Here is a 24,999-nt window from a genome sequence, read left to right as displayed (position 1 = left end):
CAAGACGAGCGCTCTACCTCCTGCGCTACTGCCGCTGCATAATACTCCTGGACATTTTTGTGCCGGGAGGGTGGGGCACATTTCTCAGATTGATAATAATCTCACATGTTATTTTTGATGCCTCTTTATTTTTGAGGGACTTCAGATTACTCCTGGACATTTGTATACATGGGGGCGGGGTAAGGTTGCAATGACTTTAAAGACACCCATGAATTCATGCTACACAACAAGCTAGCTGTAGGGTCGTTGTGTCAACCAGTCTGTTTACTCACCCTACAAGGGCACTGACTTTAATCCATGCAATTGTAAGTGCTACTTGTTGGGGTAAAAACACATAGTTGAGCTATGAACTGAACAACATCAAACGGCACTACTCTGTAAATGCAACTGCATAACTTGGATAATGTTTTTAGCAAACTGTGATGTCCTCAAAGGTTGCACTGATGTTTTTTTATTCTCATAAGTGCTTCCTTTTGGGGTTGTCTCAGCTCTGCATTATCCGACTGATGGGTTTTTCTGATTGATAGCAATCTAACATGTTATCTTTAATGGCCTCTTTATTGTTGAGGGACTTCAGATTACTCCTGGACATTTGTATACATGGAGGGTGGGGTAAGGTTGCAATGACTTTAAAGACACCCATCAATTCATTCTACACAACAAGCTAGCTGTAGGGTCGTTTTGTCGAACAGTCTGTTTACTCACCCTACAAGTGCACTGACTTTAATCCATGCAATTGTAAGTGCTACTTGTTGGGGTAAAAACACAGAGTTGAGCTATGAACTGAACAACATCAAACGGCACTACTCTGTAAATGCAACTGCATAACTTGGATAATGTTTTTTAGCAAACTGTGATGTCCTCAAAGGTTGCACTGATGTTTTTCATTCTCATAAGTGTTTCCTTTTGGGGTTATCTCAGCTCTGCATGATCGGACTGATGGGTTTTTCTGATTGATAGCAATCTAACATGTTATCTTTAATGGCCTCTTTATTGTTGAGGGACTTCAGATTACTCCTGGACATTTGTATACATGGGGGGCGGGTTTGGTTTCAATGCTTTTAAAGACACCCATCCTTTCATGCTACAAAACGAGATAGCTGGAGGAACCTTTTGCAGACCAGTCTGTTTATTCACCCAACATGAGCATTGACTTGTAATTATGCAATAGTAAGTGCTACTTGTTGGGGCAATAGCACAGACATGAGCTATGAGCTGAACAGCATGAAACAGCACTCGTAGAGGTCATTGAGCATGGAAATGCCTTAAATGTGTCCTTTTTGTTTTGTTTTATTTCAATACCATCAGTTCATTTGTCACCAAAATTGCTCTGACAAAAGCACTCGGTTGAATTTTGAGAATAGTAAGTGCTTCTTGATGGGGTAGTTTTGTTGTCTTTGTACATTGACTGGTCAGAAATGAAAATGTCTTCTGTGACCACAACCCGACTGGAAGCGCTGACTTAAACTATTTCTGTGGTAAGTGCTTTGGTTTAGGTGATGTTTACGCACAAGTGCCTTGCCCCATTCAAGAAAGCTCGGCTAAGCTGTCTCTTAAGGAAGAACTACTCGATAGATGCAGCCGCATATTTTGGATGTTTTTTGCAAATTGTGATGTCCTCAAAAGTTGCACTGATGTTTTGTTTTCTCACAAGTGTTTCATTTTTAGGGTTGTCTCAGCTGTGCATGATCCGACTGGCGGGTTTCTCATATTGATAACATTCTCACATGTTATTGTTGATGGCCTCTTTATTTTTGAGGGACTGCTGAATACTCCTAGACATTTGTATGGATGGAGGGCGGGATAAGGTATCAATGCCTTTAACGACACCCATCATCTTCATGCTAAACAACGAGAGCTGGAGGAACATTGTACAAACCAGTCTGTTTATTCACCCAACATGAGCACTGACTTGTAATTATGCAATAGTATGTGCTACTTGTTTGGGCAATAGCACAGACATGAGCTATGAGCTGAACAGCATCAAACAGCACTTGTAAAGGTCATTTAGCATGGAAATGCCTTAAATGTGTCCTTTTTGTTTTGTTTTATTTCAATACCATTGGTTCATTTGTCACCAAAATAGCTCTGACAAAAGCACTCGGTTGTATTTTGAGAATAGTAAGTGCTTTTTGTTGGGGTGGTTTTGTTCATTTTTATTAAGGAATAAAACCTGACATATCTACATATATTATGTAGTAAATTATAATTATTATATTTTGTGTGACAGACAAGCACACAAAAAGTGTATGTCTATAAATCTAGATACCTAACCTGTGCTAAATTATACATATCTGGTCATACCTTGTTAGGAGATATCTGTTCAAAATGCTCCCAAACTGGTGAAGTCTTCAGTTTTTGGGTGGCTCCATTCTCATGGGGTGGAAGTAACGCAGCAATGATTCAAGACTCACGTCAGTCATGCAGGGGACTCCTCCTGGGTTTTCTGCACCTATTTGTTGAGCGCAAATCACGACGCGAGTCAGTCACGTGAGCGCTAAAAACGGGGCCTCGTTTCCCTTCGCTCACGTGAGGAAAAAACGAGACGGACCTCGATACAGGCGACATTTAACCAAGCCCCCTTTGTGCGGGGCATGACTTGCAACTCTAGATCCATTCGTAACACCTTACTTAACACTGCTCTCTGGTGGCTTGGCCATTGAGTTTCTTCTTCCCTCGTGATTAACCGCAGCCGGCATTAGTTTGTACGGCATTGTCCTATGAAACGTCATCGCGCCCAAGAGGACAGGTGCATGCACCACCAAAACGGCGCACGATGAAACGTGTATTGGTGCAAGGATTATGTATCGATTATGGACATTTATTATGGGACAAGAAAAAAATTAAGGTAGCATTCTGCGGTGGCAAATTGTAATGGGAAGAACTTCCTGTAACTGAAAATGTAAGCTACATATTACTGTCATTTTACCCAACACCTATATGGGGAGAGATTTGTGTCGAGAATATTTACACACGTATTGTTCGGATACACAAATATATTTTCGATCTAAAAATGATATGCCTTGATAAATACACTTGCTAGATATATTTGTGGCTCTGCAAAATACCCAATTCAAACCGGATTCTTGTTTTAATGGTTCTGGAGAATTTGTAAAATTGGCTTTGAAAGACCTTAATAAGTGCTTGAATTCGCAAATGGAAAAGGTTTACCAACCCTGCGTCATAGTTTTGCGTCTCTGGAAAGGATGAGCACAAGGCGTGTTGAGCTGCGGCTTAGACTTTTTACGGGGCTGCTGGATAACTGCAAAAGCTGGCGTTAAATCAGCGGCGAGGCCATTAACGGCAAAGCGAGCATCTGAGGTTGTACATCAGCAGCTACAAGAGGAACATTAGGATCTATTGCTCAAGATGTGCTGAAGCAGCCTTCTATTACCATCAGCGTTTTTGTCCCCAAACCACCTTGTAAATAACTGGAGCTACCGAATGACCTGTTCGGCAACAATCGATAGTCATCTGTGCTTCGGAAGCGAATAGTTTTTATTCATATACAGGACAGCGAATACATGAATCGACAAAACCTTGTCAATTGCTTTGAAGGACCTTGTCCACTTTCAATGGCAAAATGCATTTGAGGGTATTTACAGTGTTTGTGTAACTATGGACACTGACAGGTGTTCTGGAATTCCTTCCTACCTATATAGACGTCCTACCAATGCCCAGTGTGCACGCGCAACACAGATAGCGATTTGTGCCTTTCAAAGTTACGATGTTCGTTTTTATGTATTGAATTTTATTTGACTCTCACACTGCTTCAAAACACTGTTTTCTGACATAGCCTTTAAGCCTAGTGTGTTTTTCTATGGTAGTCTTTGTCGTAGCCTTCTAGCAAGTCCGAGTTTTAGTGTTGCTAGTCTTGATCATAAAGAGAACAAAATGGCTGCTGTCGGTCCATCTCACTAGAGTTCTGTGACCCTAGAGTTCTGAGTTTCAGTGTTGCTAGTTTTACTTGATTATAAAGAGACCAAAATTGCTGCTGTCGGGGGATCCCAAGGTAGGACGTCACCAGAGGCATGGATGGTTTGGCAGAACACCAGAGTTACCGAGGATAAAACTGTACAGTATGTCGGGCTTATCGCTGTGTTTGTGTGGGTTTACAATTTGGACTGCTTTACAACATCCAAAAAAAAACAAAAACATAAGCACTCCCCAAAAAAGTTTTTCTCGTACAAGGGTAATGAAGCTATGAGCTAGTAATTGTTACTGATTGGCATGAAGAAATACCAGTTTGATGTTGTTAACCTCATGCAAAAATGGCATTATTGATGATAATTGGTTTCGAGAAAAAGGCTAAAAATTAGGGGTGGGATTATCGATTCCAAATACCGATATAATTGATACTAAGTACTCGGATCAGATCGAAACTATTGTCATCGGATCGATGCTTCACCCCTCCACCAATTTCCTCCAAACGTCGCTTCTCTTTGTAAATAGCGCAGCCCCTCTCTCAGCCTTTGTGTGACTGACAGGCACACATTTGGCACCTCTCCCGACCTGGCCTACTGGTGCATCATGCCTGCCACGCAGAAGAGGGCCAAATATACACCCACCCTTATCAGAATTGAAATATGACAGGGGGAAGCGCAGCGTGATGTGGATAATGCCAGGTGTAAAGTCTAGAGAGAGCAACAAGCTGCAACCTAAACTGTAAACATGTTACTGTTTCTGAACAAAACCTGTAAATCCATTATTACTATGACAACAGAGCCAAAAGGACTTGTTTGTTACATTGATAACTTTAGGGTTTGACTCTCTTGACTTTTCTCTGTAACATTCTATCGAGTAGATGAATTTTATTCTTTATACTGATAAAGGATTTTGGATTGGATTGTTTACACCGATCACAGTTTCTGACTTTACTTTCAAAATATTGTTTTATGTAAGGCACATTTGACATGTCGACATTGTTATATTTGTATTTTCGATACATATCTGCTTTTTATTGGGCTTGTTCTGAAACAGTTGTAAAATAAATATCGCTATATAATTTTTTATAGTGGTAGTTTATTTAATAAAAAATGAAGCATTTTTAATGGCTAGTATCTTTGTGCTGTGTATATCGTACATATAAACTAACTCAAGGGGGAGTGTTCAATATTTCAATGCTCATGACATTTCCAAGCAAAAAGTATCTGATCTGTATTGATCGATACTAACCGTGTATTGACTTGGATCGGATCAATATTAAAATTCCCAGTATTGCCCACCCCTGTTAAAAACTGTTCAATTTTGAAAACAATAGTTGCTCTTAGTTATATATTTTGAAATCACCAATTAATAGGTATTGTTACCGCACGAGTTTGTCAAAACAATCGCTAAATAGCCAATAATTAAAACATTTTTACAGATTTCTCCTGCGATAATGAATTTGCATGAAAATACTGGATTTCAAAATATGTGGAATAATAGCCTTAGGGCTGTTATCAGATACTACTCATGTAAGTATTTAAGGCCATTATCGCATGCCAACAGCTAAACTACGGAATTTTGAATATTAATCATTCAAAATTTGAAAAAAAAACGAAAAAAGTATGAATAACTGAGCCAGTCTTCCGACCTCCCGTGCATGAAACAAAAAATTGAAAACAATTCACCAGTGCTATTTTCACATGAGGTTTCTAAAATAACATATCATGTTATTACTATGTTGTTACTATGTTATTACCAGGTTGTCGTAACATCATACCGGTTAGAAACCTAATTTCCTGGAAAATCACAATGACTCATCACTTGTGAGCTATATTCCAAAGCCGCTGGCGGGCTACTGGGGTGTTCCGCAGGGGGCTACCTGTTGCCTGCGGCCTCCCGTTGCAGACCCCTGATCTAGTTTGTAACAACCTAAACACAAGACTCCTGAAAAAACCCGTTTTTTGAAGGTTTTTAGGCTTCATTATTTTTGCATTTTGTATATTATTTTATTGTGTCATTAAGAAATCTCGAAACCATCAACCGTTTTTCCCGCCTATTATCATTCACATATCATATCTTTCAACTTTTTCCCGATATTTGATCATTTCAAATTGTGTACGCTGAATGAAAATTTTGTACAGGAATTTTTTCAAATTTATGTCTAATTTATTGTCTATTTTAGCCCTAATCTCTCATCTGCTACACATAATAAGCAACACAAAATTGACTGCAAGTGGGGAAAGAAATATGAAAGATGCTGATATATTTATATTTGGTAAACAAAATAAAGCTATTAATATGATTACCTTTGTTTTCTACATACTCTGCCTTCATCGGTAAATATAAGAGGGCAATAGAGGTTTGCGTTTGACACGTATGTATTATTGTATTTTTATACATATATACTATATACATTTTTTTACAATAAATATATAACTTTAAATATAGGATGTTGACATTCTCGTCCTTTTTTTTTTTTTTTACATTTCTGCATTTTTCATGTCGTTTTCCATACAATTTTGGGGGGATGGGGGGTGTAATTTAACTAACCTTTATTTGTGAAGTTGCTGTTATTCTGTAATGTTCCTGTATTAGGTTCAATAAGTTTATATTAAATATTTGACATAACATATGATGCCAGTTCGTTTTTTTGATTATTACTGAGCTTTGTTAATGTTTTTTGACATTATGTTGTTGTTCTTTGATTCCCACACCCTTAAAGGTCGATGTGGTTTTTGTAGCCTTTTGTAGATTGAATAGAAAGAGGAATTCTCTGATCTGAAGGACCATCTCCCTATTTCTCCTTGCAAGTTTAAAATCCATTGATGTCTTCTCTCCTTATTTTGAGTGTCTACTTGTTTTTTCATTGAATTTAATTGCAATTATTCCTTAAAGATATCTCATTTTTTTTCATCTGCAGCGCTGACTTCCTACAATAACTCTTTTTGACACCACTTCTTTCTGATTTATTATAGCATTTCGAATGAGAACTCTCTCATTACCATTGCAACTTGTTTTTTGCAGCATTTGTACTTCTTGCAAAATGCTAACGATGTCACTCCATTTCCTCTCACGACTTTTCATCGATATTTACAACCCCCCAACCTTGTAACTCTTTCCACAGTTTTCATTTTCCTCGATCTCATCATTTACACCCACTGCTCGTAACGTGTCAATTTCCTGCAACGTTTCCCTCTAAAAAGGACTAAATTCTCCCGGGAACATAGTGTTTCTCTTATGCGGCCAAATTTCACAGTGTTTCGCCTTCAAGTCAACTCACCTCGTCACAGGCTTGGCACAGTTGTAACATTCTGTACAAATAGTTAACAGTAGCCGTGCGTTTCTACTCCGAAGCAAATAAAGGTGCGTGGCCGAATGTCCCTGCTTAATAAAGACGTCACACATCCGCCCATCCGCTAGAGCAGTGGTTCTTATCTCGGGTTCGATCGAACCCTAGGGGTTCATGGAGGCTTTCTCGGGTTCGGTGGAGGTCATGACATACTGGCTCTTCGTGTCTATGCGAGGAAAAACAAAACAAGAATCACGTCCATACGCGATGACACGCCCCAATTGGCCGTCACTGGCTGCAGATGATCACGTAACATTGCTTGGCCAATCAGTGCGCCCGAAATTTAGCGCGTACAGGGGGCGATACGTCGTGTCAATCTATGTAGTAGTTGTGTAATTTCTCGTACTATAATAGGAGTCAGCGTCCTATCTTCTTATTTTGTTGTGGATTAACTGTAAATCAGCTGGCCTGTTGCGTGCAGACATCTGGCAGAATGTTTTGAGATAATGTTGATACAAGAAATCACAAGTTGTTGACTAAGCGAGCCGAGGCCAGTAAAAACACTTTCGATTCCGGGAAAAAACATCACGTGATCTTGTTGTAAATGCCAGCATCTCTCGGACGAATTTTGAACGTGGCTTGAATGTTGCTGAATAAAGGACGTTCCCTCTCTGTCATATTTCTGTCTCTGCGTGTATTTTGGGGCGACGCCCAACGACGTCCTCTCCAAAAGATTTGTGATGCAAAGTGGAGCGACTCCAGGAACACTTCGATAAGCATGGTGAATTCAATGTGAAGAGAGCCAGATTCGACAATCAGGCCACTTTGCCAGCTTTAGGATTAGTACCTATCAACTCAGCAATCCTCACAACATTGTACAAAAAGTGCTTACTTGATCACAATGCAAGGCAAACCACACACCACTTGTGAAGCCAACTGCATCTAAGTTGGCCAATCCAATACTTGAAACCGCTGCCGAAGGTAAATTATCACAAACTCCTCAGAATAAAGGACATGAGTCTGACTACCAGGTCGGAGGTGCTAGGTGTGTAACTAGTAGGGAGACACCTACATTGTGTGGTAGGAACACTGCTACATAGAACGTCCGCACCTTGCACCAACAAGGAAGGTTGAAAGAACTCATCTATGAGATGGAAATATACTCTTGGGATCTCTTGGGTCTATGTGAGACAAGATGGAAGAACTTTGCAGAGAGGACAACTGATATTTGATGTTATGGTAATCTTCTTTGCATCAGTTACGTAGCCGATGTGACAAACGAAACGGTGCGCAACGCCCTAAGAGGGCACATTGGACCCCACGAAGAACTGTTGTCAACTGTGCGCAAATGGGAACTGTAATGGTATGGTCACGTCACAAGATCATCAGGACTGGCCAATGTCATTCTCAAGGGCACAGTCCAAGGGGGTAGGAGCAGAGTAATACCATCAACAAATGGACTGGTGCTTACTTTGCCACAACACAAAAACAGACCAGGAACCTTCAGCGGTGGAGAAAGCTGTCCAGAGTTTTGTCCTCAGCTGTGGCCCGACGAACCAGGCGATCCGTGAACCGAGAGGACATGAGTAAAGACATCTTGGCTCAAGTTGTCGGAGATGAGTGGATGTGACGCTCCATGTTTGTTTGCAGTTATAAGGTGATCGAATTTGCCTCTCTTAACTCCGACGCAGTGGCCGCACTTCTGTTAGCCTGCTAACTTGCATGCGTTGCATGGCGCGGGTAGGCTGGGCAATACCAAAAAATGGCTGCAAAGCTATCATTGGCTGGACACCTGCCGCTCACTAAACTATAACGCAATGACTTTGTTTGCTTTATTAAAAAAAGCAGATATCTTCTTGTTCTCAGAGATGCCAGACTCCTTCATAATTGCGCTGATGGGCAGCTCAGAGGGAACATTGGTCTTAAATTTAAAAAACCAAAAAAAAAACCAGACGTAATTTATATTACACGATAGCAGGGGTATGGTTAATGCTCACATGAAACTGGTGGGGTTCGGTAGCTCCAACAGGATGAAGAACCACTGCACTAGGGACTTTACCAGAAGTATAAATGTATCATTTCAGTGTAAAAAGGAAGCACTTGAAATCAGCGGTAAATGTCAGTGATAAATGGAAGCTTCTATTGCTGATGATTGGCGCTGAAAGACTCTGTATGGCACTTTCTTCAGGCAAGAGCGAGGGGAGGCTGCAGGGTTCTAGAACTGCGACGTTTCAGTGAAGGAGATGGCGTCTGTCTTGTCGACCGCGAAGCCCCCGTTGACGTAGGATTTCTTGTCGCAGTCGTCACCATCCGGCGAGACCTCCAGGGCGAAGGGGTTGGCCACGTCCACGTCCGAGATCAGGTCCATCCTCTCCAGCTCGCGCTTGGAGAGCTTCTGGACGATTCCGGCGCCGTATGCGTCGCCGAGCACATTGATCATGGTGCGGAAACGGTCGCTGTGGAAGAAGCACATGCGGGACCTACTTCAAGATTGGAAAATTTGGAGGCATTTCCTTGTGATTTTAAACACAATTTCTTGAAATATCCTATTCATTCATGTTTTTTTCTTACTTAAAAAAAGGGCTCACAATTTGGTTTTACGATATAAAGTAATCCCTTACTGGTGCGGTTTACTTTTCGCGGTTTCGATACTTTGCAGATTTTCATCGTGCATTGTGTTCTGCAGCAGACAACACAGCAAATGCCATCACGGGGGCAGGTCGCCAAGGGGTCTGTGTATGTGTGTGTTGGAGGGGCCTGACTGTGATAGGCTGGTGGGTCAGTCAAGGAGCAGGGGGGCGCACAAGGCAATGGGTCGAAATGCAAAGCAAAGCAACAGCAGTATTATAGCAGCCCGTTACATTGAAAATAACTTCATAAATTATATCAGTTTATAATACCTTTGTTACTATTGGACCAGTGCAAAGGAGATTTCATGGGATGCCAGTTCCTTATTTTGATTAACTGTTGTTCGTTGTTTTGACTATTGTATCATTGTCACTATTGGCCAACCATGTTGCTGTTCTTTTATTTCCACACCTTTGGGGGCTGATCTGTCATTTGTAACCTTGAAAACCTTGAAGATGTAATCAAAATGATAAGGCTCGGAGGAGCGCTTTTGGAAGGGATTGGATTTTTCTTATCTGATAGCCCTTCTCCCGGTCCTCTTTGCAAGTTACAAATCAATTGATGTCTTCTCGCTTTGAGTGTCTACCAACGTTTAAACTAAATTTGGTCCTTCGAGCCGGATGTCTGCGTTACGCCTGAGGCATCCAGTCACAGTGGTTCAAGTCGCGCTCCTTTCCTTGGGCATCTGTACTGTGGGGGATTTTGAGGCTGCGCAATACCAGCATGTTGGCACCTGCTGAATTGCCTGTGAGTATTGATGAGGGCAATGATGTCCTGTCTGTTTTGGTACAGGCTTAAAATCTTGTTTACGTCATTGATCGTCCGCGGCACACAAGCGTATCAAATTATTCTTATTCCGAGAGACTTAAAGTAAAACACAAGCACTGAAATGGTCATGAGCTAGTCACAGGGGCAAGTACGTACATACACCCTCACATTTATTCTGCACTGCAAATATGTAATTCAAAAAAGTTCTAAGAAAACGTAATCTTCCCGAGTAAACATTTCTTGTTCCAGTCAAACAATTTAGCTCATTTTAAATATTTGCACTTAAAAAAAGATTTTAACACTATTTTTGACTAAAACTTAAAATACCATTTTAATTTTGATTTCCAAATTTTACAAAAAAAGGTAAAACAATAGAATATTTAATCATTTTTATCCCTATTGTACAAAAAACAAAAACAAAACATTTAAAAAATAATTCTTCGAATTTTAAACCAATCTAAATTTAGTTTAAAATATGGTTACTCTCCTAATCTTAGTTTAATAAAATATTTGAACATCTGTTGGTTAAAAAAGAAAAACGTGTTTCATATGCTGGGAAACAGGTAAAAATAGTAATCCTGAAGTATGCTTTTTGGGCAGCATTGGCTCGGGAGGTAGGTCTTGGGGTCAAGAAGTCGCAGGTTTGATTCCCAGCTCCTCCGTGTTATATGTCGGTGTCCTTGGGCAAGACACTGAATCCCTAATGCCCACAATAAGCAGGTAGGCGCCTTGCATGGCTGACTCCCTATTGGTGTGTGAGAGTGTGTGTGAATGGGTAAGTGTGAAGCACATTGTAAAGCACTTTGGGAGGTCTTCATTGACTTGAAAAGCGCTATATAAATGCAGACCATTAACATGTACATTCTATTATAACATATTTTTTTCTCATCTTGAAACTATAGGAGTTAAAATATAGTATAAAATATGGTAACTGCTTATTCTTAGTCTACCCCTAGAACTTGTTAAACGTATCCACCATAATAAGGTTATATTTACATCAAATGAGCAAAACTATGTTAAAGTAACACGATCTAATTTTCAGAAAACCCAGAACTTTTATCAAGGTGTCTTAATTTCCTTATACTGAGGTTTCGAGTTTTTCCTTGCCCTCATGGAGGTTTTAGATCAGGGGATGGTGTAATAATAGTCTGTGATCTGCAATAGTCTGTGCAGCCCTTTGAGACTTCTTGTGATTAAGGGCATCACAAGTAAATATAACTTGACTTAAAACCCTCAAAATACTAGTCCCTATCAGGTCATCTATAGCTGATGGCATTGTCCTGTCTTTAGTTGACTTAAATTTAAGAGTTTGTTTGAAAAACCACCGAGGAAGTTGCTTCAAATTTGCCGAAGCGTTGAATCGTTCCATGCTTGTTGGAAAGGTCAATCGGCTCGCTACAGAGCTTGCTCATGAATCAGGCGTGTGTAAAGGGAACCTCTAAAACGTGTAGAGCTCCAGACCTTTTGGGAATCGTTTGACGTAGGACACTTACAGCAACCAATCCACGGCGACGATGAGCGTGACATCACTGGCAGGTAATCCGACGGCTGTCAGGACAATCACCATGGTGACGAGGCCGGCGTTTGGAACACCCGCAGCTCCAATACTAGCCACCGTTGCAGTGATACTACCAAGATGAACATAGTGATATGTCATATAGGGCAGTCCCCAATAATGATGACATTCTTGTTTTAGAAGGTTATGAAAACACACAGAAAAGGAAAAAAAAGAAAGCAAGAGAGTCAAATACAGTTAAAGAAAAAAGAAGTATAAAGAAAAAGACAGAGGGACAAAGACAGACAAGGAGAAGAGAAAAAGAAAGACAAAGAGAAATAGAGAGAGATGGAAAAGGCAAAAGAGGGAGAAAATGAAAGACAGAAGATGAGGTGAAAAGAACAAAAGAAACAGAGCGAGAAATTAAGAGAGGAAAAGAAACAAAGAGAACAAGAAGAGGAAGGTACAGACAAAAGAGATTGAGAGAGGGAGGAAAAAAAGGGGAGTGAAAAAGAGAAAATACATATATATAGAGAGAGAGACAGCGTGAGAAAGAAAGAAGAAATGGAGAGAGAGAGAAGAGAAAGAGTGAATAAGAGAGAGAGAGAGGAAAGATAGTCAGAAAGAAAGAAGGAGAAAAGAATAACGAGATATGAGCAGGAAAGAGAAATTAAGAGAGAGAAAGAAAGGGAGAAAGGTACAGACAAAAGAGAGGAAGCGAGGGAGCAAGAAAAGGGGGGAGAAAGAAAAAAATAAATCTATATATATATAGAGACAGAGCGAGAAAGAAAGAAGAAATGGGGAGAGAATAGAAAGAGGGAATAAGAGAGAAAGATAGAGAGTGAGAAAGAAAGAGAAAGAGAAGAAAAAGAAAAGAAAGAGGAAAAACGAACGAGATACAAGCAAGAAAGAGAAATTAAGAGAAAGAATCATACTTTTGTGTGGCTCGGAACGGATTGGCGCATTTACATTCAAAAGGCGTCTCAACTTACAAATGTTTCAGGTTATTACAAATCTACTCTCAGAACCAATTCAATTCATAAGTAAAGGTACAAATGTATTACAAAAAGTTCTTGCGGGGCCAATACTTTCGCGAGGCACCGTGACAACCTATACTAATCTCACTCCCTCAAAAGAATGCGTTTCGAAACCCTGCGGTAGGTGAGTAAACATCTTACCTGATGGTGACAATCTGCCCTACGTCCAAGGCGTAGTCATTGAGCTGTGCGATGAATATGGCGGCAACTGCCTCATAGAGCGCCGTGCCGTCCATGTTAATAGTTGCCCCCACGGGGAGGACGAAACGGGTGATCCGCTTGTCCACGCGATTGTTTTCCTCAGCGCAGCGAAAAGTGACAGGGAGGGTGGCAGAGCTGCAAGACAATTCATATAAAAAGCAGTCCTCGAGGATTACCCCACTGGAACCAGTCCATAACGTTCAACCACGGTAAATTCCGGACTACGAGCCTCTACTTTTACTACATTTTAAACACCGCGGCTTTTGATACAGTGCGGATTTTTCGTGGGGGCACCGAGGAAAACGGCGTGCTGCTCTTTTCCACATCGCACGCACTCTAAATACTACACACCGCAGTGACATCTGGAAACATTTAAGATGCCCTTCCAGAGAAATGAATCCATGGTTTTGTTAAGATTATTTATATAATACATAACAGGAGCAAAACAGGAGGTTTGACAGTACTTCAATTGATGTTTACAACATACTCACGATATTTAAAATTTTTCACCCATAAATCACGTCCTCAATTTATACATTCGAATTGAACAGCAGTGGAAACGCTACACTTTTATCAAGGGTTCATACACTTTTTATTGGCAAATTCAAGTACTTTTTAAGGACTTTCAAATCCAATTTTTCAATTTCTCCAGGATCATTCAAAGAAGAAATCCAGTTTGAATCATGTATTTTGCATAGCCACTTGTCATGATTACCGATATGCTTCACCTGTGCCCGCTCCTTTGGCGCCAACTGCCTCGGACTCTTATTGGCTCACTGTCCCTATTTAAACCCACTCCTATCTGTCCCCTGTGGTCAGTCCGTCTGTGAACCTCAGTTTACTTTAGGCAAGCTTTTCGACCCTGACTCACTCCTGTTTTTGCTCCCGTCTGTTTCCCGGCTTCGACCCGTTTTTGATCTTGACCACGTCTACTCTCTTCTCCAGGCTTTGGACTCGTTGCCGATCCCGACCACGTTTTTTGTTCTCCTGTCCCGGCTACTGACCCGTTTTTTCCCGTTGTCGACACCGCCATCGCTTGCCACTGAAGTGCCACTTCCGCGTTCTGAGCGACCTGCTTCCCGTGACCAGCGATCACCGGATCGTTTGCACAACCCTTTCCCTTTCTTCTAATAAAACTTGTGAGAAACGTCATGCAAGTGGGTCCTGTCTCTGTTCTGGTCCTGACACCCTAATATATCTGTGATCTACATAGAGTTTAAATATCCTGCCTATGCATTTTTTAAAGACATAAGAGTTTTAGATCTTGAGTAAATCGCAAATATATTTGTGGATCTGAACAATTCAAGTGTAAATATTTTTTAGATGAATCTCCCCTCATATAGGTGTTCAGTTAAAACAACAGTAATATGTAGCTTAAATTTTCAGTTGCAGGAAGTATGCCCATAACAATTTACCACAGGAAAACACTATCCTTCATTTTTTATCATGGTCCATAGTAAATGTCCATAATTGGTATATAATCCTTGCATACAAACTAATCACAAGGGAAGAAGATATGCAATGGCAAAGCAACCAGAGAGCAATGTCAGCATCATATTTAGGGAGACTTGCTGAGAAACTTGGGAACAATTTCAAGCATTAACCAGCACTTTACCTAAAATCCAAGCACTTTTCAACCCTTAAAAACACAACTTTAAAATTCAAACATTTTTAAGGATTTCAAGACCCAGTATGAACCCTACCCATCATTGGCATCAAGGTCAGGTTGCTGAGGTTTCCTTTAATCTCAGAGAAACGATAACAAGCGAACGCAATGTGGTCCGAGACTCCAGAAACCACCAATGACAACACAAAAAGACAACTTCCATGTTTGAGTTGCGATCTGGCACTATTCTCATTATGGTTGTCCTGGGGCTTTCCTCTAGACATAAAGGCTCACCATTTACGCGATGCAGCTCTTATTTGCGTTTTCTTAAAGCGCAGCAGTAAATATGTGCTCGTCTTTGTAATCGCTAACTACAATGAAAGCTCATGACGTAAACAACTCTGAGCAGAACTGAAAAACGTTGCTGTTCTGCAACCAAAGGCTTCGATGCCAAATTGCCCACGCAGAGAAATTTATGTGAATGAGTTCATTTTAATAGCCCGGGGCTTTAACTCCAATGTGGCTTGTACAAAGACAAAATTGAGTTTGGTTCTTTAATTGGAGCTTGCGGCTTTTGAACAGATGCACTCTGTAGTCCGGAATTTACGGTAATATCTTTAGGTTTACTGAGACAGTGACAAATAATAAGAACATTTTGGACTGTAATTTGTAATTTTTAGAAAAAAAAACACGAACAGGATTTTTTTATAATGATTCTTCTACACCCGCATGGGTCAGCAGCTGGTATAAGAAAGTTCCAGAAGAGTGCTTCCTACCTGGATGAGATCATGAGGGCTGTCACAAGGGCCTGTGCCATTCCCAGGGTGAAGGTGTAAGGATTCTTCCTCACAATGACGAAAAAGATGAGCGGCAGACAGACCAAGGCGTGGATAGCGAGTCTATTTGGGCACAAACATGCATCGTGAGTGACGCTGCTTCCTTTAGATCACTGGTTCTTAACTGTTTCGACTTCAGGACCCACCATACACCCTAATAACAAGCTGAAAATGAGAAAGGAAATCCACTTCTCAAACTCATCCAAAGAATTGTTCAAAAAACAAACTGACCAGCAAAAGCAGCTTTAAGTATACTCGTATACACAGTATTTCATAAAAGTAGGTACACCCCTCACATTTCTGCAGGGAATTCATTATAATGTTTATTGGAAGGTCACTGAAGCAACATCACTTTGACACAATGAAAAGAAGTATGTACAAAGGCTATGGTTTATTGGAAAGATATCCTCTGATCTAATGAGACAAAGATTAATTTATTTGGCCTAGTTGGTGTGAAGCATGTGTGGCAGCAACCAGGTGAGGAGTACAAACATGTTCTTATCGTGCCTAACGTCAAGCATTGTGTTGGGAATGTCATGGTTTGGGGCTGCATGAGTGAATTGAGAAGTTGCATTTCATTTTGTTTTTCATTAAACTCAGGTTTGTACTGTGAAATACTGAAGCAGAGAATGATCCCCTCCCTCCAGAAACTTGGTCACAGGGCAGTGTTCCAGCCAGACTTCCATCCATCCGTTATCTGCACCGCTTATCCTCAGTAGGGTCGCGGGGGTGCTGGAGCCCATCTCAGCCGTCCTCGGGCAGTGGGCAGGGGACTCCCTGAACTGGTTGCCAGCCAGTCGCAGGGCTCACAGAGACAGACAACTCGCTCATTCATACCTAGGGACAATTTGAACCAGCCAATTAACCAGAAATGCATGTTTTTAGCATGTGGGAGGAAACTGGAGTGCCCGGAGGAAACCCACGCGAGCACGGGGAGAACATGCAAAGGAAGGTTTGATCCCATGACTTCAGAACTGTGCCTCGGACAAGCTAACCACTCACCCGCCGTGCTGCCCTCCAGGCTGAAAATGACCCCAAATACACTGAACAAGGCTTTTCTAAAGGGGCTAAGGGTAAAGGGGATGGGCGGGCCAGGCATGTCTTTGAGGCATCCTGCAGTGGAAGGTGGAGGAGCACAATATCTTGAATATCCCCCCCAGCTTAGTCATGTTGTCATGGAGGAGTGGAAAATTGTGAGGCGGTGGTGAAATCCATGACCAGGAGGATTAAAGTGCTTCTGCAAAATTATGGTGGCCACACAAAATAATGAACTCCAGGATCTTTTACTTAGGGGTGTACTCACTTTTTGTTACCAGGGGTTTAGCTACTAATAGCTGAATTTTGAGTTTTTTGAATGTGATTTTTTTAGACTGGTATATAAGCTTTACACAGACTATCTTTCATTGTGTCAAAGCGATGTTTCTTCAGTGTTGTTCAAATAAACATTATGATGAAATCTGAGGGGTTGTACTCACTTTTGTGACTTACTGTAAGCCTACATTGCATATAAGCAACCATCTAAATAAAACTGCTTTGAAATAGCCACATCCTAAGAGAATTTTCAAAAAATTATATAATGTGTAATTAACATGGATATCCTTTTATTATGTGTTTAATAAAGACTACTGGCAAAAAAGCTGAAAATATACAGATTTTAAACCATTTTCTGTACCTTCCAGCAGCACTTCAATGGCAGACACTCGTACACCATTTTTGTATTTCGTTTCCTTCTTGGAATCGATCATTGTTGTCACTGTTTTCCACTTTTGCTTCCCCTTATTACTACCTTTCTTAGCACTTATTATTTTGGGCAGAAAAATAATTTAAACCAACGAAATCATAATAAATTGTATGTGGTCCATCTCAAACGCAACAATTGACTGTACAAGAGAGATTGAGCAGGGCATTTTTGCTTACTCCTTGGGACTGTTATTGAGCCTCTGTTTTCCTTTTTCCTAGTTTTATTTTGCGGGTCTGTGAGCCACTTTTGGGTCCTGACCCACCAGTTGAGAAACACTGCTTTAGATCAGGGGTATCAAATATGCAGTTTTTTTGGTCTGTTTTCTTTTATGGTTTTTGTCATATTTGTTGTTTTTTTGGGGTGTCATTTTGTTTTTTTTTTGTGGTTTTTCCTTGTTTTTTTTCCTCCTTTCTCGGTCGATTTTCATTTTTAGGTTTGCCTTTCAATCATTTTTCATTGTCATTTTTTCAGTCGCTTTTTGTGGTTAATTTTAGTCGATTTAGTTAATTTCATTCTTTGGATTAACATGTGTTTTTTTAACTAAATTTTTCAAATTCTTCATTTTTGTTTTTTTGGCACTTACTGCCTGTGTTCATTTTTTAAGCATTTTTGCCGTGATTTTGGTTGTTTTCTGTTTTTTTTAATTAATTTTTTGGGTTGATTTTTATTTTTATTTTTGTTTTTTTGGTCATTTTTCTAGCAATTGGAAGGCAATATGAGGATAATGTTAACTGTTCCATTCATGTTTAGAAAGTTACAGAACTGTTAATACAGGCAACTTAACATTATTGTAAATATTTAACGCATTCGCCACAAATATTGAACATTATAGAGACCTTACAGTTAAGTATTTTCCTTGCTTCAGAAAGTCTTATCCTCTTGTTATATACTCAAGCCCATTAACCATTTGCTAGAGAAGACAAGCTGCATTGTCGTGTTGGTGTGATGCCAGAGTCTGTTTGATGTTCCCTTTTTACGATTGTGTCCCTTTGTAGTGTTAGTTATCCCTCTTAAATGATGTGACTGAACTGTTTGCAATTAAAAAAGGGGAGATGTCGAGGTTCAGGTCAGATGAGAATCAGGACTTTAGCTGATCGCATCGCCTCGTGGGCTGAAATTTATGTCTGTTTTCTCTCATTGTGTGTTTTATTCAGACATGTATGGTATTAGACCTAATATTCTATTTGGTCCTTCGAACCGGATTAAAAAAACACCAGAAGATTCCTAATTCGAGAGTCGATGTCCAGGGTGACCGTGGCAATTGAGACCTGTTCAAGGGCCGTTGTTTATATCTTCTTTATACCTCCTGTATTATTTTTATTTGATTTATTAATTTCTGATTGATTGATTTCCTTATTTTTGTCATCTTATCACATGTTAAAAATGAAAGAAATTTGAGAACATTGTAGTGTTTTTATCAGAGCTTTTCTTGTTAAAAGCCTGATGCGGCCCAGCCTCACCCAGACTCTGTTTCCAGGTAAATTAAATTTGAGACCCCTGCTTTAGATATTGGCTAGTAGCCTAGGCGTATACCTGTATCCTTCTCGAGACCTTACCGCAGAGATTGCACTGACCCTTTCTTAGACTTACAAGTGTGAACTTATAGCTTTCATTACGCTATGTGCAGCTTGAGCAGTTTCAAAATGTCCTTGCCTTATCTGTGACCACTGGACGGGAGAATTGGCCCAAATGTAAAACATAAATCCCCGCCCACGGCTTACCCGCTCAGCACCGTCACCATATAAAGCCCCATCTTGCGGAAGATCTCCCAGTCTTCTACTTCGATGATCTTGGCAGCAATTAGGAACAGAATTCCAATGGGCATGTAACTGGTGGGGAAAAAGACAACCATTAGAGGTACCTTTAATCATGTAGCAAAACAAATAGATGTTTTTCATGAACAACTGGAAAAAAACATCATTATTTCTAATTGACATCAAATTATGTAAAAATTTTGAAGAAAAGGTAAGCTCATTGTAACAAGGACAAAAACATCACTGGTAGATCTAAATCTAAACCCCAGTCGTGTTGTTTTACTTGCTATACTAGTAATAAAAACCAGGAGTCTGCATTTTCTTTTTTAACTATTTACTGGATGAAAGAAAGATTGAAAACACAGCCGTGGAGTTTTTTTCAGCATGACGCAGAAGAAGTTTGTTTAATCTACAATAGTGCCTGGTCATATACTTCCTTGCGCGCCCACCCACGCAGGCCTCTTCAATGTGCCTATGTGACTCAATGGTCTTAACTGGTTCAAACGGCATCATGTGTGTAAGAGTGCTTTTAGATAGGAAAACACCAAAGCAAGGTAGGTCACAGCAACCTAGCGGATCAGCTCAAGTCTTTGAGATGCCTGATCTAACAGAGCCGCCGATAATTTTAAGCTGCTCTATGTAAGAAAGAAACTGTATGGTTGAAAATAAAACATCACATTCACTTCTCCGTATGCATTCAGTCTGTAGAAAAAAATGGGAAAAGGTAAGCAGATTAAAACAAGAACAACTACTTCATCTGGAAATATAGAGCATTTTGTGTTTGTGTGCTGCGTTATAAAGAAACACATTCCTGGAACACTATTCCTTTTCTCAGTGACGGGTAGAGTTATTAATGCAATATGTAACCTCTACTGTCATTAGTAGATAATGGGTTACTGAGTGATTCCACTACTTTTGAAATGCAGTTGGTGAAATACAATTTCTTCAAACCGCTGAACACCCCTGCATCACTCATATTGTCACACACCGGTACAAACCTCCATCCACCAGCAAGGTTATATTAAGTGTGGGCGTGTTTATACAGTCTCTTGCAAAAGTATTAGCCCAATAGTTGTCTTATACACACATGGTCCAACCTCAGCTGTGTATGTCTGCATGGGTCTCTTGGTTGCTTCTCTGATGAGTTTTCTCAGAGATAACAGGGGGCCAATATTTTTGCAACACCTACTTTTTACGTTTTACTTGTTAGCACAATATAAAATGTTAAATAAATTTGGTTTCCTTTCAACAATTTTGTTTTATCTGTTGTTGATCATTCAGAAATATATATTTTTTCAAATCTGTAAGGTTGAAACCTGAAATATGGCAATATGTTAAACGGTTATACGGGGGGGGGCAATACTTTTACTAGGTACTGTATTTACATACAAAGCACAGTACAACTAAATACATTCATGCTAAACCTATCTCAAGCACAGAGTATGAGAACGCTGAATTTCTCATCATGGAGATCTCCCTTCCGTATATAAGCGCATCCAAGCCAAATATACTATATAATCTCATCTCATCTCATTAGCCGCACCGCTTATCCCCAGTAGGGTCGCGGGGGTGCTGGAGCCCATCCCAGCAATCATCGGGCAGTGGGCAGGGGACATCCTGAACTGGTTGCCAGCCAATCGCAGGGCACACAGGGACAGACAACTCATTCGCTCATTCACACCTAGGGACAATTTGAACCGGCCAATCCAACTGAAATGCATGTCTTTGGAATGTGGGAGGAAACCGGAGTGCCCGGAGGAAACCCACGCAAGCACGGGGAGAACACACAAACTCCACACAGGAAGTCCGGTAGCTGGATTTGAACCCACACAGGAGGTTCCCAAGACCTTAGAACTGTGCCGCACGCGCGCTAACCACTGCGCCGCCGTGCTGCCCTATTCTATATGATATAAAATATAAAACTATAAAATACAATACTGAAATCAGGTGATCAACTTATACGCACATATTTGGTTGTGTGTCCCCAGTAGCAAATGGTAGGCAATGCGTAGGGAAGGGGGCGTGGCTTACACAGGAAAGCAACGGGGCAAACGTAAGCAAAGAATTTATGGTAAACATGTTTTTTTTTGCTTATTAATTATACTGAAATGTTTTTTTTAATGAATTAAGCTTTTCATTTTACCAGTAGGGGGCACTGAGTACTACACACGTTCCGTTTAAGATATGCCATACATCTTAAAAAGGAAAAAGCAGTGAGCAGGACCTACCACATAATTAAATGCACCAGTTTCATGGTGGCATCGTTGAGAGCATCGAAAAACTCCAGAAGGATGCGTCCCTTCTCCCCCATCTTCCCGATCACCAGTCCGAACGCCACACAGAACACGATGAGGCCCAAAACGTTGATTCCGTCTGAGTAAGAGCCACTGATTTTGTAATCTTTTGTGATGTTCTGACAACGACAAACACAAACAATTATGGTTGTCTCCCCTAATGAAGTGAATGAATAAACAGCACCTTAACTTCACAGCATTTTGTTGTCGGCAACATGCATTCCTACGTTCCAGGAACGCATTTACTGCTTCGTGTTATTCATAAATTTTTGTAACTCTTTTGTTGTCACTACATGGTGCGTTACTGCATTATTCCACAACTCATTAAATGCAAATCATGAACTACAATGTCCTCTGACGGCTGCATCATTCACCTTGTCGCATATAACCCTCGATCTGCTAGCAACGAACGCTAAAGGGTGGTCGTATTCATATTTATCTACAAAGTAGAACTGAATACAGTCGTACAGAGAATATGAAGCTGAATTTGGAGATCTCCATACCATATATACTCACATCCAAGCCGAATTTCCAACTATAAAATAAAATAAATCAAGTCGTGTTTATTTGTATAGCCCTTAATCACAAGAAGTCTCAAAGGGCTGCACAGACCACGGATTATTCCAAACCACAGACTATTTTTACACCATCCCCTGATCTAAAACCTACATGAGGCCAAGGAAAAACTCAAAACCCCAGCATGAGGAAAATGAAAAACCTTGAGAAGGGACCGCTAAAGAGGTAACCCCCTTCCAGGATGTCCAGGCTGCAATGGATGTTACAATACACACACATCGTCAACCTGAAACATAGGTCATTCATAAGCTATAGGATATAAGTGTGTTTGAAGCCTAGATTTGAACAGTTCCATTAGGGTTGCATATCAAATCTCTGAGGGCAGATCATTCGACACCATTGAACAACAACACTATTGAACCTGTGGATTTCTTCTTGGCTCTTGGGGTCACAAGCAGACCAGGATTTTTGAGCAGAGTCTAAGGAGGTTCACCTCATATGCATATTTGGTTGTGTGTAACCAGCTGCAAATGGCAGGCAGCATGTGGTGAAGGGGGCACGGCTTATACAGGAACAATAAATCTCAAGGGTATACGTAAGAACAGAATTTACGACGAGGGTGTGCTGAATTTCGGTCTTTTTATTTGTTAAACTATTTTTGCAATAAACCATGCCTGGAATGAAAAAAATGGAAACATCTTGAACAGTACCAAGAAATAGAGAATGAGATGTTGTGGTTTGAAGCCCAGAGACAAAACTGATATGGAGTGTCTGAGCTAAGTGTTTCTTTTACAAGCTCTCAAGATTGCACAAGCTCCAAAAATATAACAAGGGTTCATCGCTTCCACATGTTGTACACGTTTTCTTCTACAGCAAACCTGGATACTCAAAGCCTCGAGGGCCTCATGTCTTGCATGATTTTAAAGATTTTTCTGTTCCAATTGTAAACAAGACTCCTGCCATCGTGTAATGAGATGATAATTTGTATAATCTAAGTAATAGACGAAAAACCTCCAAAATAAAGAAGGACGTAACCCTCGAGTGCCGAGGTCTGTTCTACAGGGTGTTTCAAAATGTTTGACCCAATTTTGTCAGCCAATAGCAGAATTAGTTCACCTATTTCATGGCCAAATCCAAGCATATTTTAAGGATTGTCAACACCAATTTTCCAATTTCTCCAGTACTATTAAAAGAAAAAATCGGGTGTGCATCATGTATTTTGCAGAGCCACAAATATATCTGCAATATTCATATGCGATTTTTAATCTTGTTTTTGAGACAAATCTCTCCCTGTCTACGTCCATCCATCCATCCATCCATCCATTTTCTTTCACTTATCCGGGGTCCGGTCGCAGGGGCAGAAGCCTTAACAGGGAAGCCCAGACGTCCCTATCCCCAGCCACCTTCCTCCAGCTCATCCGACGGGATCCTGTGTTCCCAGGCCAGCCTAGAGACATAGTCTCTCTAGCGTGTCCTGGGTCGCCCCGGGGCCTCCTGCCGGTGGGACATGCCCGGAACACCCCCCGAGGGAGGCGTCCAGTAGGCATCCTTATCAGATGCCCGAGCCACCTTAACTAGCTCCTCTCAATGCGGAGGAGCAGTGGCTCTACACAGAGTCCCTCCCGGATGACTGAGCTTCTCACCTTATCTCTAAGGGAGAACCCAGACTCATTTCAGCCACTTGTATCCGGGATCATGTTCTTTCAGTCATAACCCACAGTTCATAACCATGGGTGAGGGTAGGAACATAGATCGACCGGTAAATTGAGAGCTTTGCCTTTTGGCTCAGATCCCTCTTCACCACGACGGACCGGTACAGGGTCCGCCCCTGTTTACGTGTTGGGTAAAAATATTTATCTTACATTTTCAGTTGCAAGAAGTTCTTTCCATTCAATTTTACTACTGGAAAACATTAACTTTATTTGTTGCATGCCCCATAAAGAATTTCCATAATTGATACGTAATACTTGCACTTATACACATTTTAGATTGCCCTGTTTGGGCGTAGCTTGCACCTGTTCTCTTGGGGGCGACCCGTAGGGGGGATTATACTACATAGGACAACGCCATAAAAAATTATTAACCACAACGGAAGAAGAAATGCATTGGCAAAGTGAGCCCACTAAAGAGCAATGCATTTTTAAGCAGACTTGATGAAAAACATGGCAACAATTTCAAGCATTTACAAGCACTGCACCCAAAATCTAAGTATTTTTCCATCCTTGAAAACAAAACATTAAAATTCAAGCCTTCCTAAAGATTTCAAGCCCCGTACAAACCCTGTAATTAAGATTTATAGTAACACACCCAACACTGGTCAGTTTGGTGGCTTACCTCCACTGTAGCCATGAGGGTCGTTGCAAGAGGAGGAATTTCCGTGTTTGTGACCGGATCCCTCTGAGGGGGCTCAAACTCCTTGCGCTTGGTTTTGTACTGCAATGAGACTTGTGTTAGCGTTAGTTGCTCATGATCTCAGATGAACCTCCTGGTGTCCCTTTTCTTACCTGTTGGAAACAAGCTTGCACCAAGTTTTCTGGAAACATGTTTCTGTTCATAAGAAACAATTACAGTTACAAATACAATCATACCTACCATGTGTCATTTCACATGAAAATTTACATATCTGAGATTTACAGTGCCCTCTGAGAGAACATAGCCAAACAAGGGTACTAATAACTGTTTTTCACTTTTTTTTTATTTTTATTTTTTCGACAGATAAATGACTCGCCATTCTACAGCACAGTCATCCAGGTCTATGCACCAAACTTAAAACACAGTGACGAAGAAACTGAGGACTTTTATGCCCAGGTTCCAGACGTCATAGACAAAGGATCAAAGAAAGCTATCATCATCCTGCAAGGTGACTGGAAGGCCCAAATTGGTGTCAGTGCTCATAGAGACAGGGAG

General features: G+C 40.7%; 1 protein-coding gene across 3 annotated transcripts in view; it reads right to left on the bottom strand.

The window, feature by feature from the left end:
* Positions 1 to 3,475: 3,475 nt before the first annotated feature.
* slc1a1 (solute carrier family 1 member 1) overlaps positions 3,476 to 24,999 on the bottom strand; it is a 42,845-nt gene continuing 21,321 nt past the window's right edge. For all 3 annotated transcript variants that reach the window (XM_088347624.1, XM_088347625.1, XM_088347623.1), the window contains 8 exons: positions 24,597 to 24,639; positions 24,427 to 24,525; positions 21,511 to 21,695; positions 19,250 to 19,357; positions 15,728 to 15,850; positions 13,286 to 13,480; positions 12,106 to 12,240; positions 3,476 to 9,672 (listed from right to left, as the gene is read on the bottom strand). In XM_088347624.1, coding sequence (XP_088203750.1) covers positions 9,432 to 9,672; positions 12,106 to 12,240; positions 13,286 to 13,480; positions 15,728 to 15,850; positions 19,250 to 19,357; positions 21,511 to 21,695; positions 24,427 to 24,525; positions 24,597 to 24,639 — 1,129 coding nt within the window. In that variant the 3' untranslated portion in view covers positions 3,476 to 9,431. The remainder of the gene's footprint in view (positions 9,673 to 12,105; positions 12,241 to 13,285; positions 13,481 to 15,727; positions 15,851 to 19,249; positions 19,358 to 21,510; positions 21,696 to 24,426; positions 24,526 to 24,596; positions 24,640 to 24,999) is intronic.

The sequence above is a fragment of the Urocampus carinirostris genome, chromosome 11 (genome assembly GCF_059441175.1).
Source record: "Urocampus carinirostris isolate Australia breed hairy pipefish chromosome 11, RoL_Ucar_1.0, whole genome shotgun sequence".
Lineage (NCBI taxonomy): Eukaryota > Metazoa > Chordata > Actinopteri > Syngnathiformes > Syngnathidae > Urocampus > Urocampus carinirostris.
Note: the sequence above shows the minus strand (reverse complement) of the source record. Positions and strands in the feature narration are given on the sequence as shown.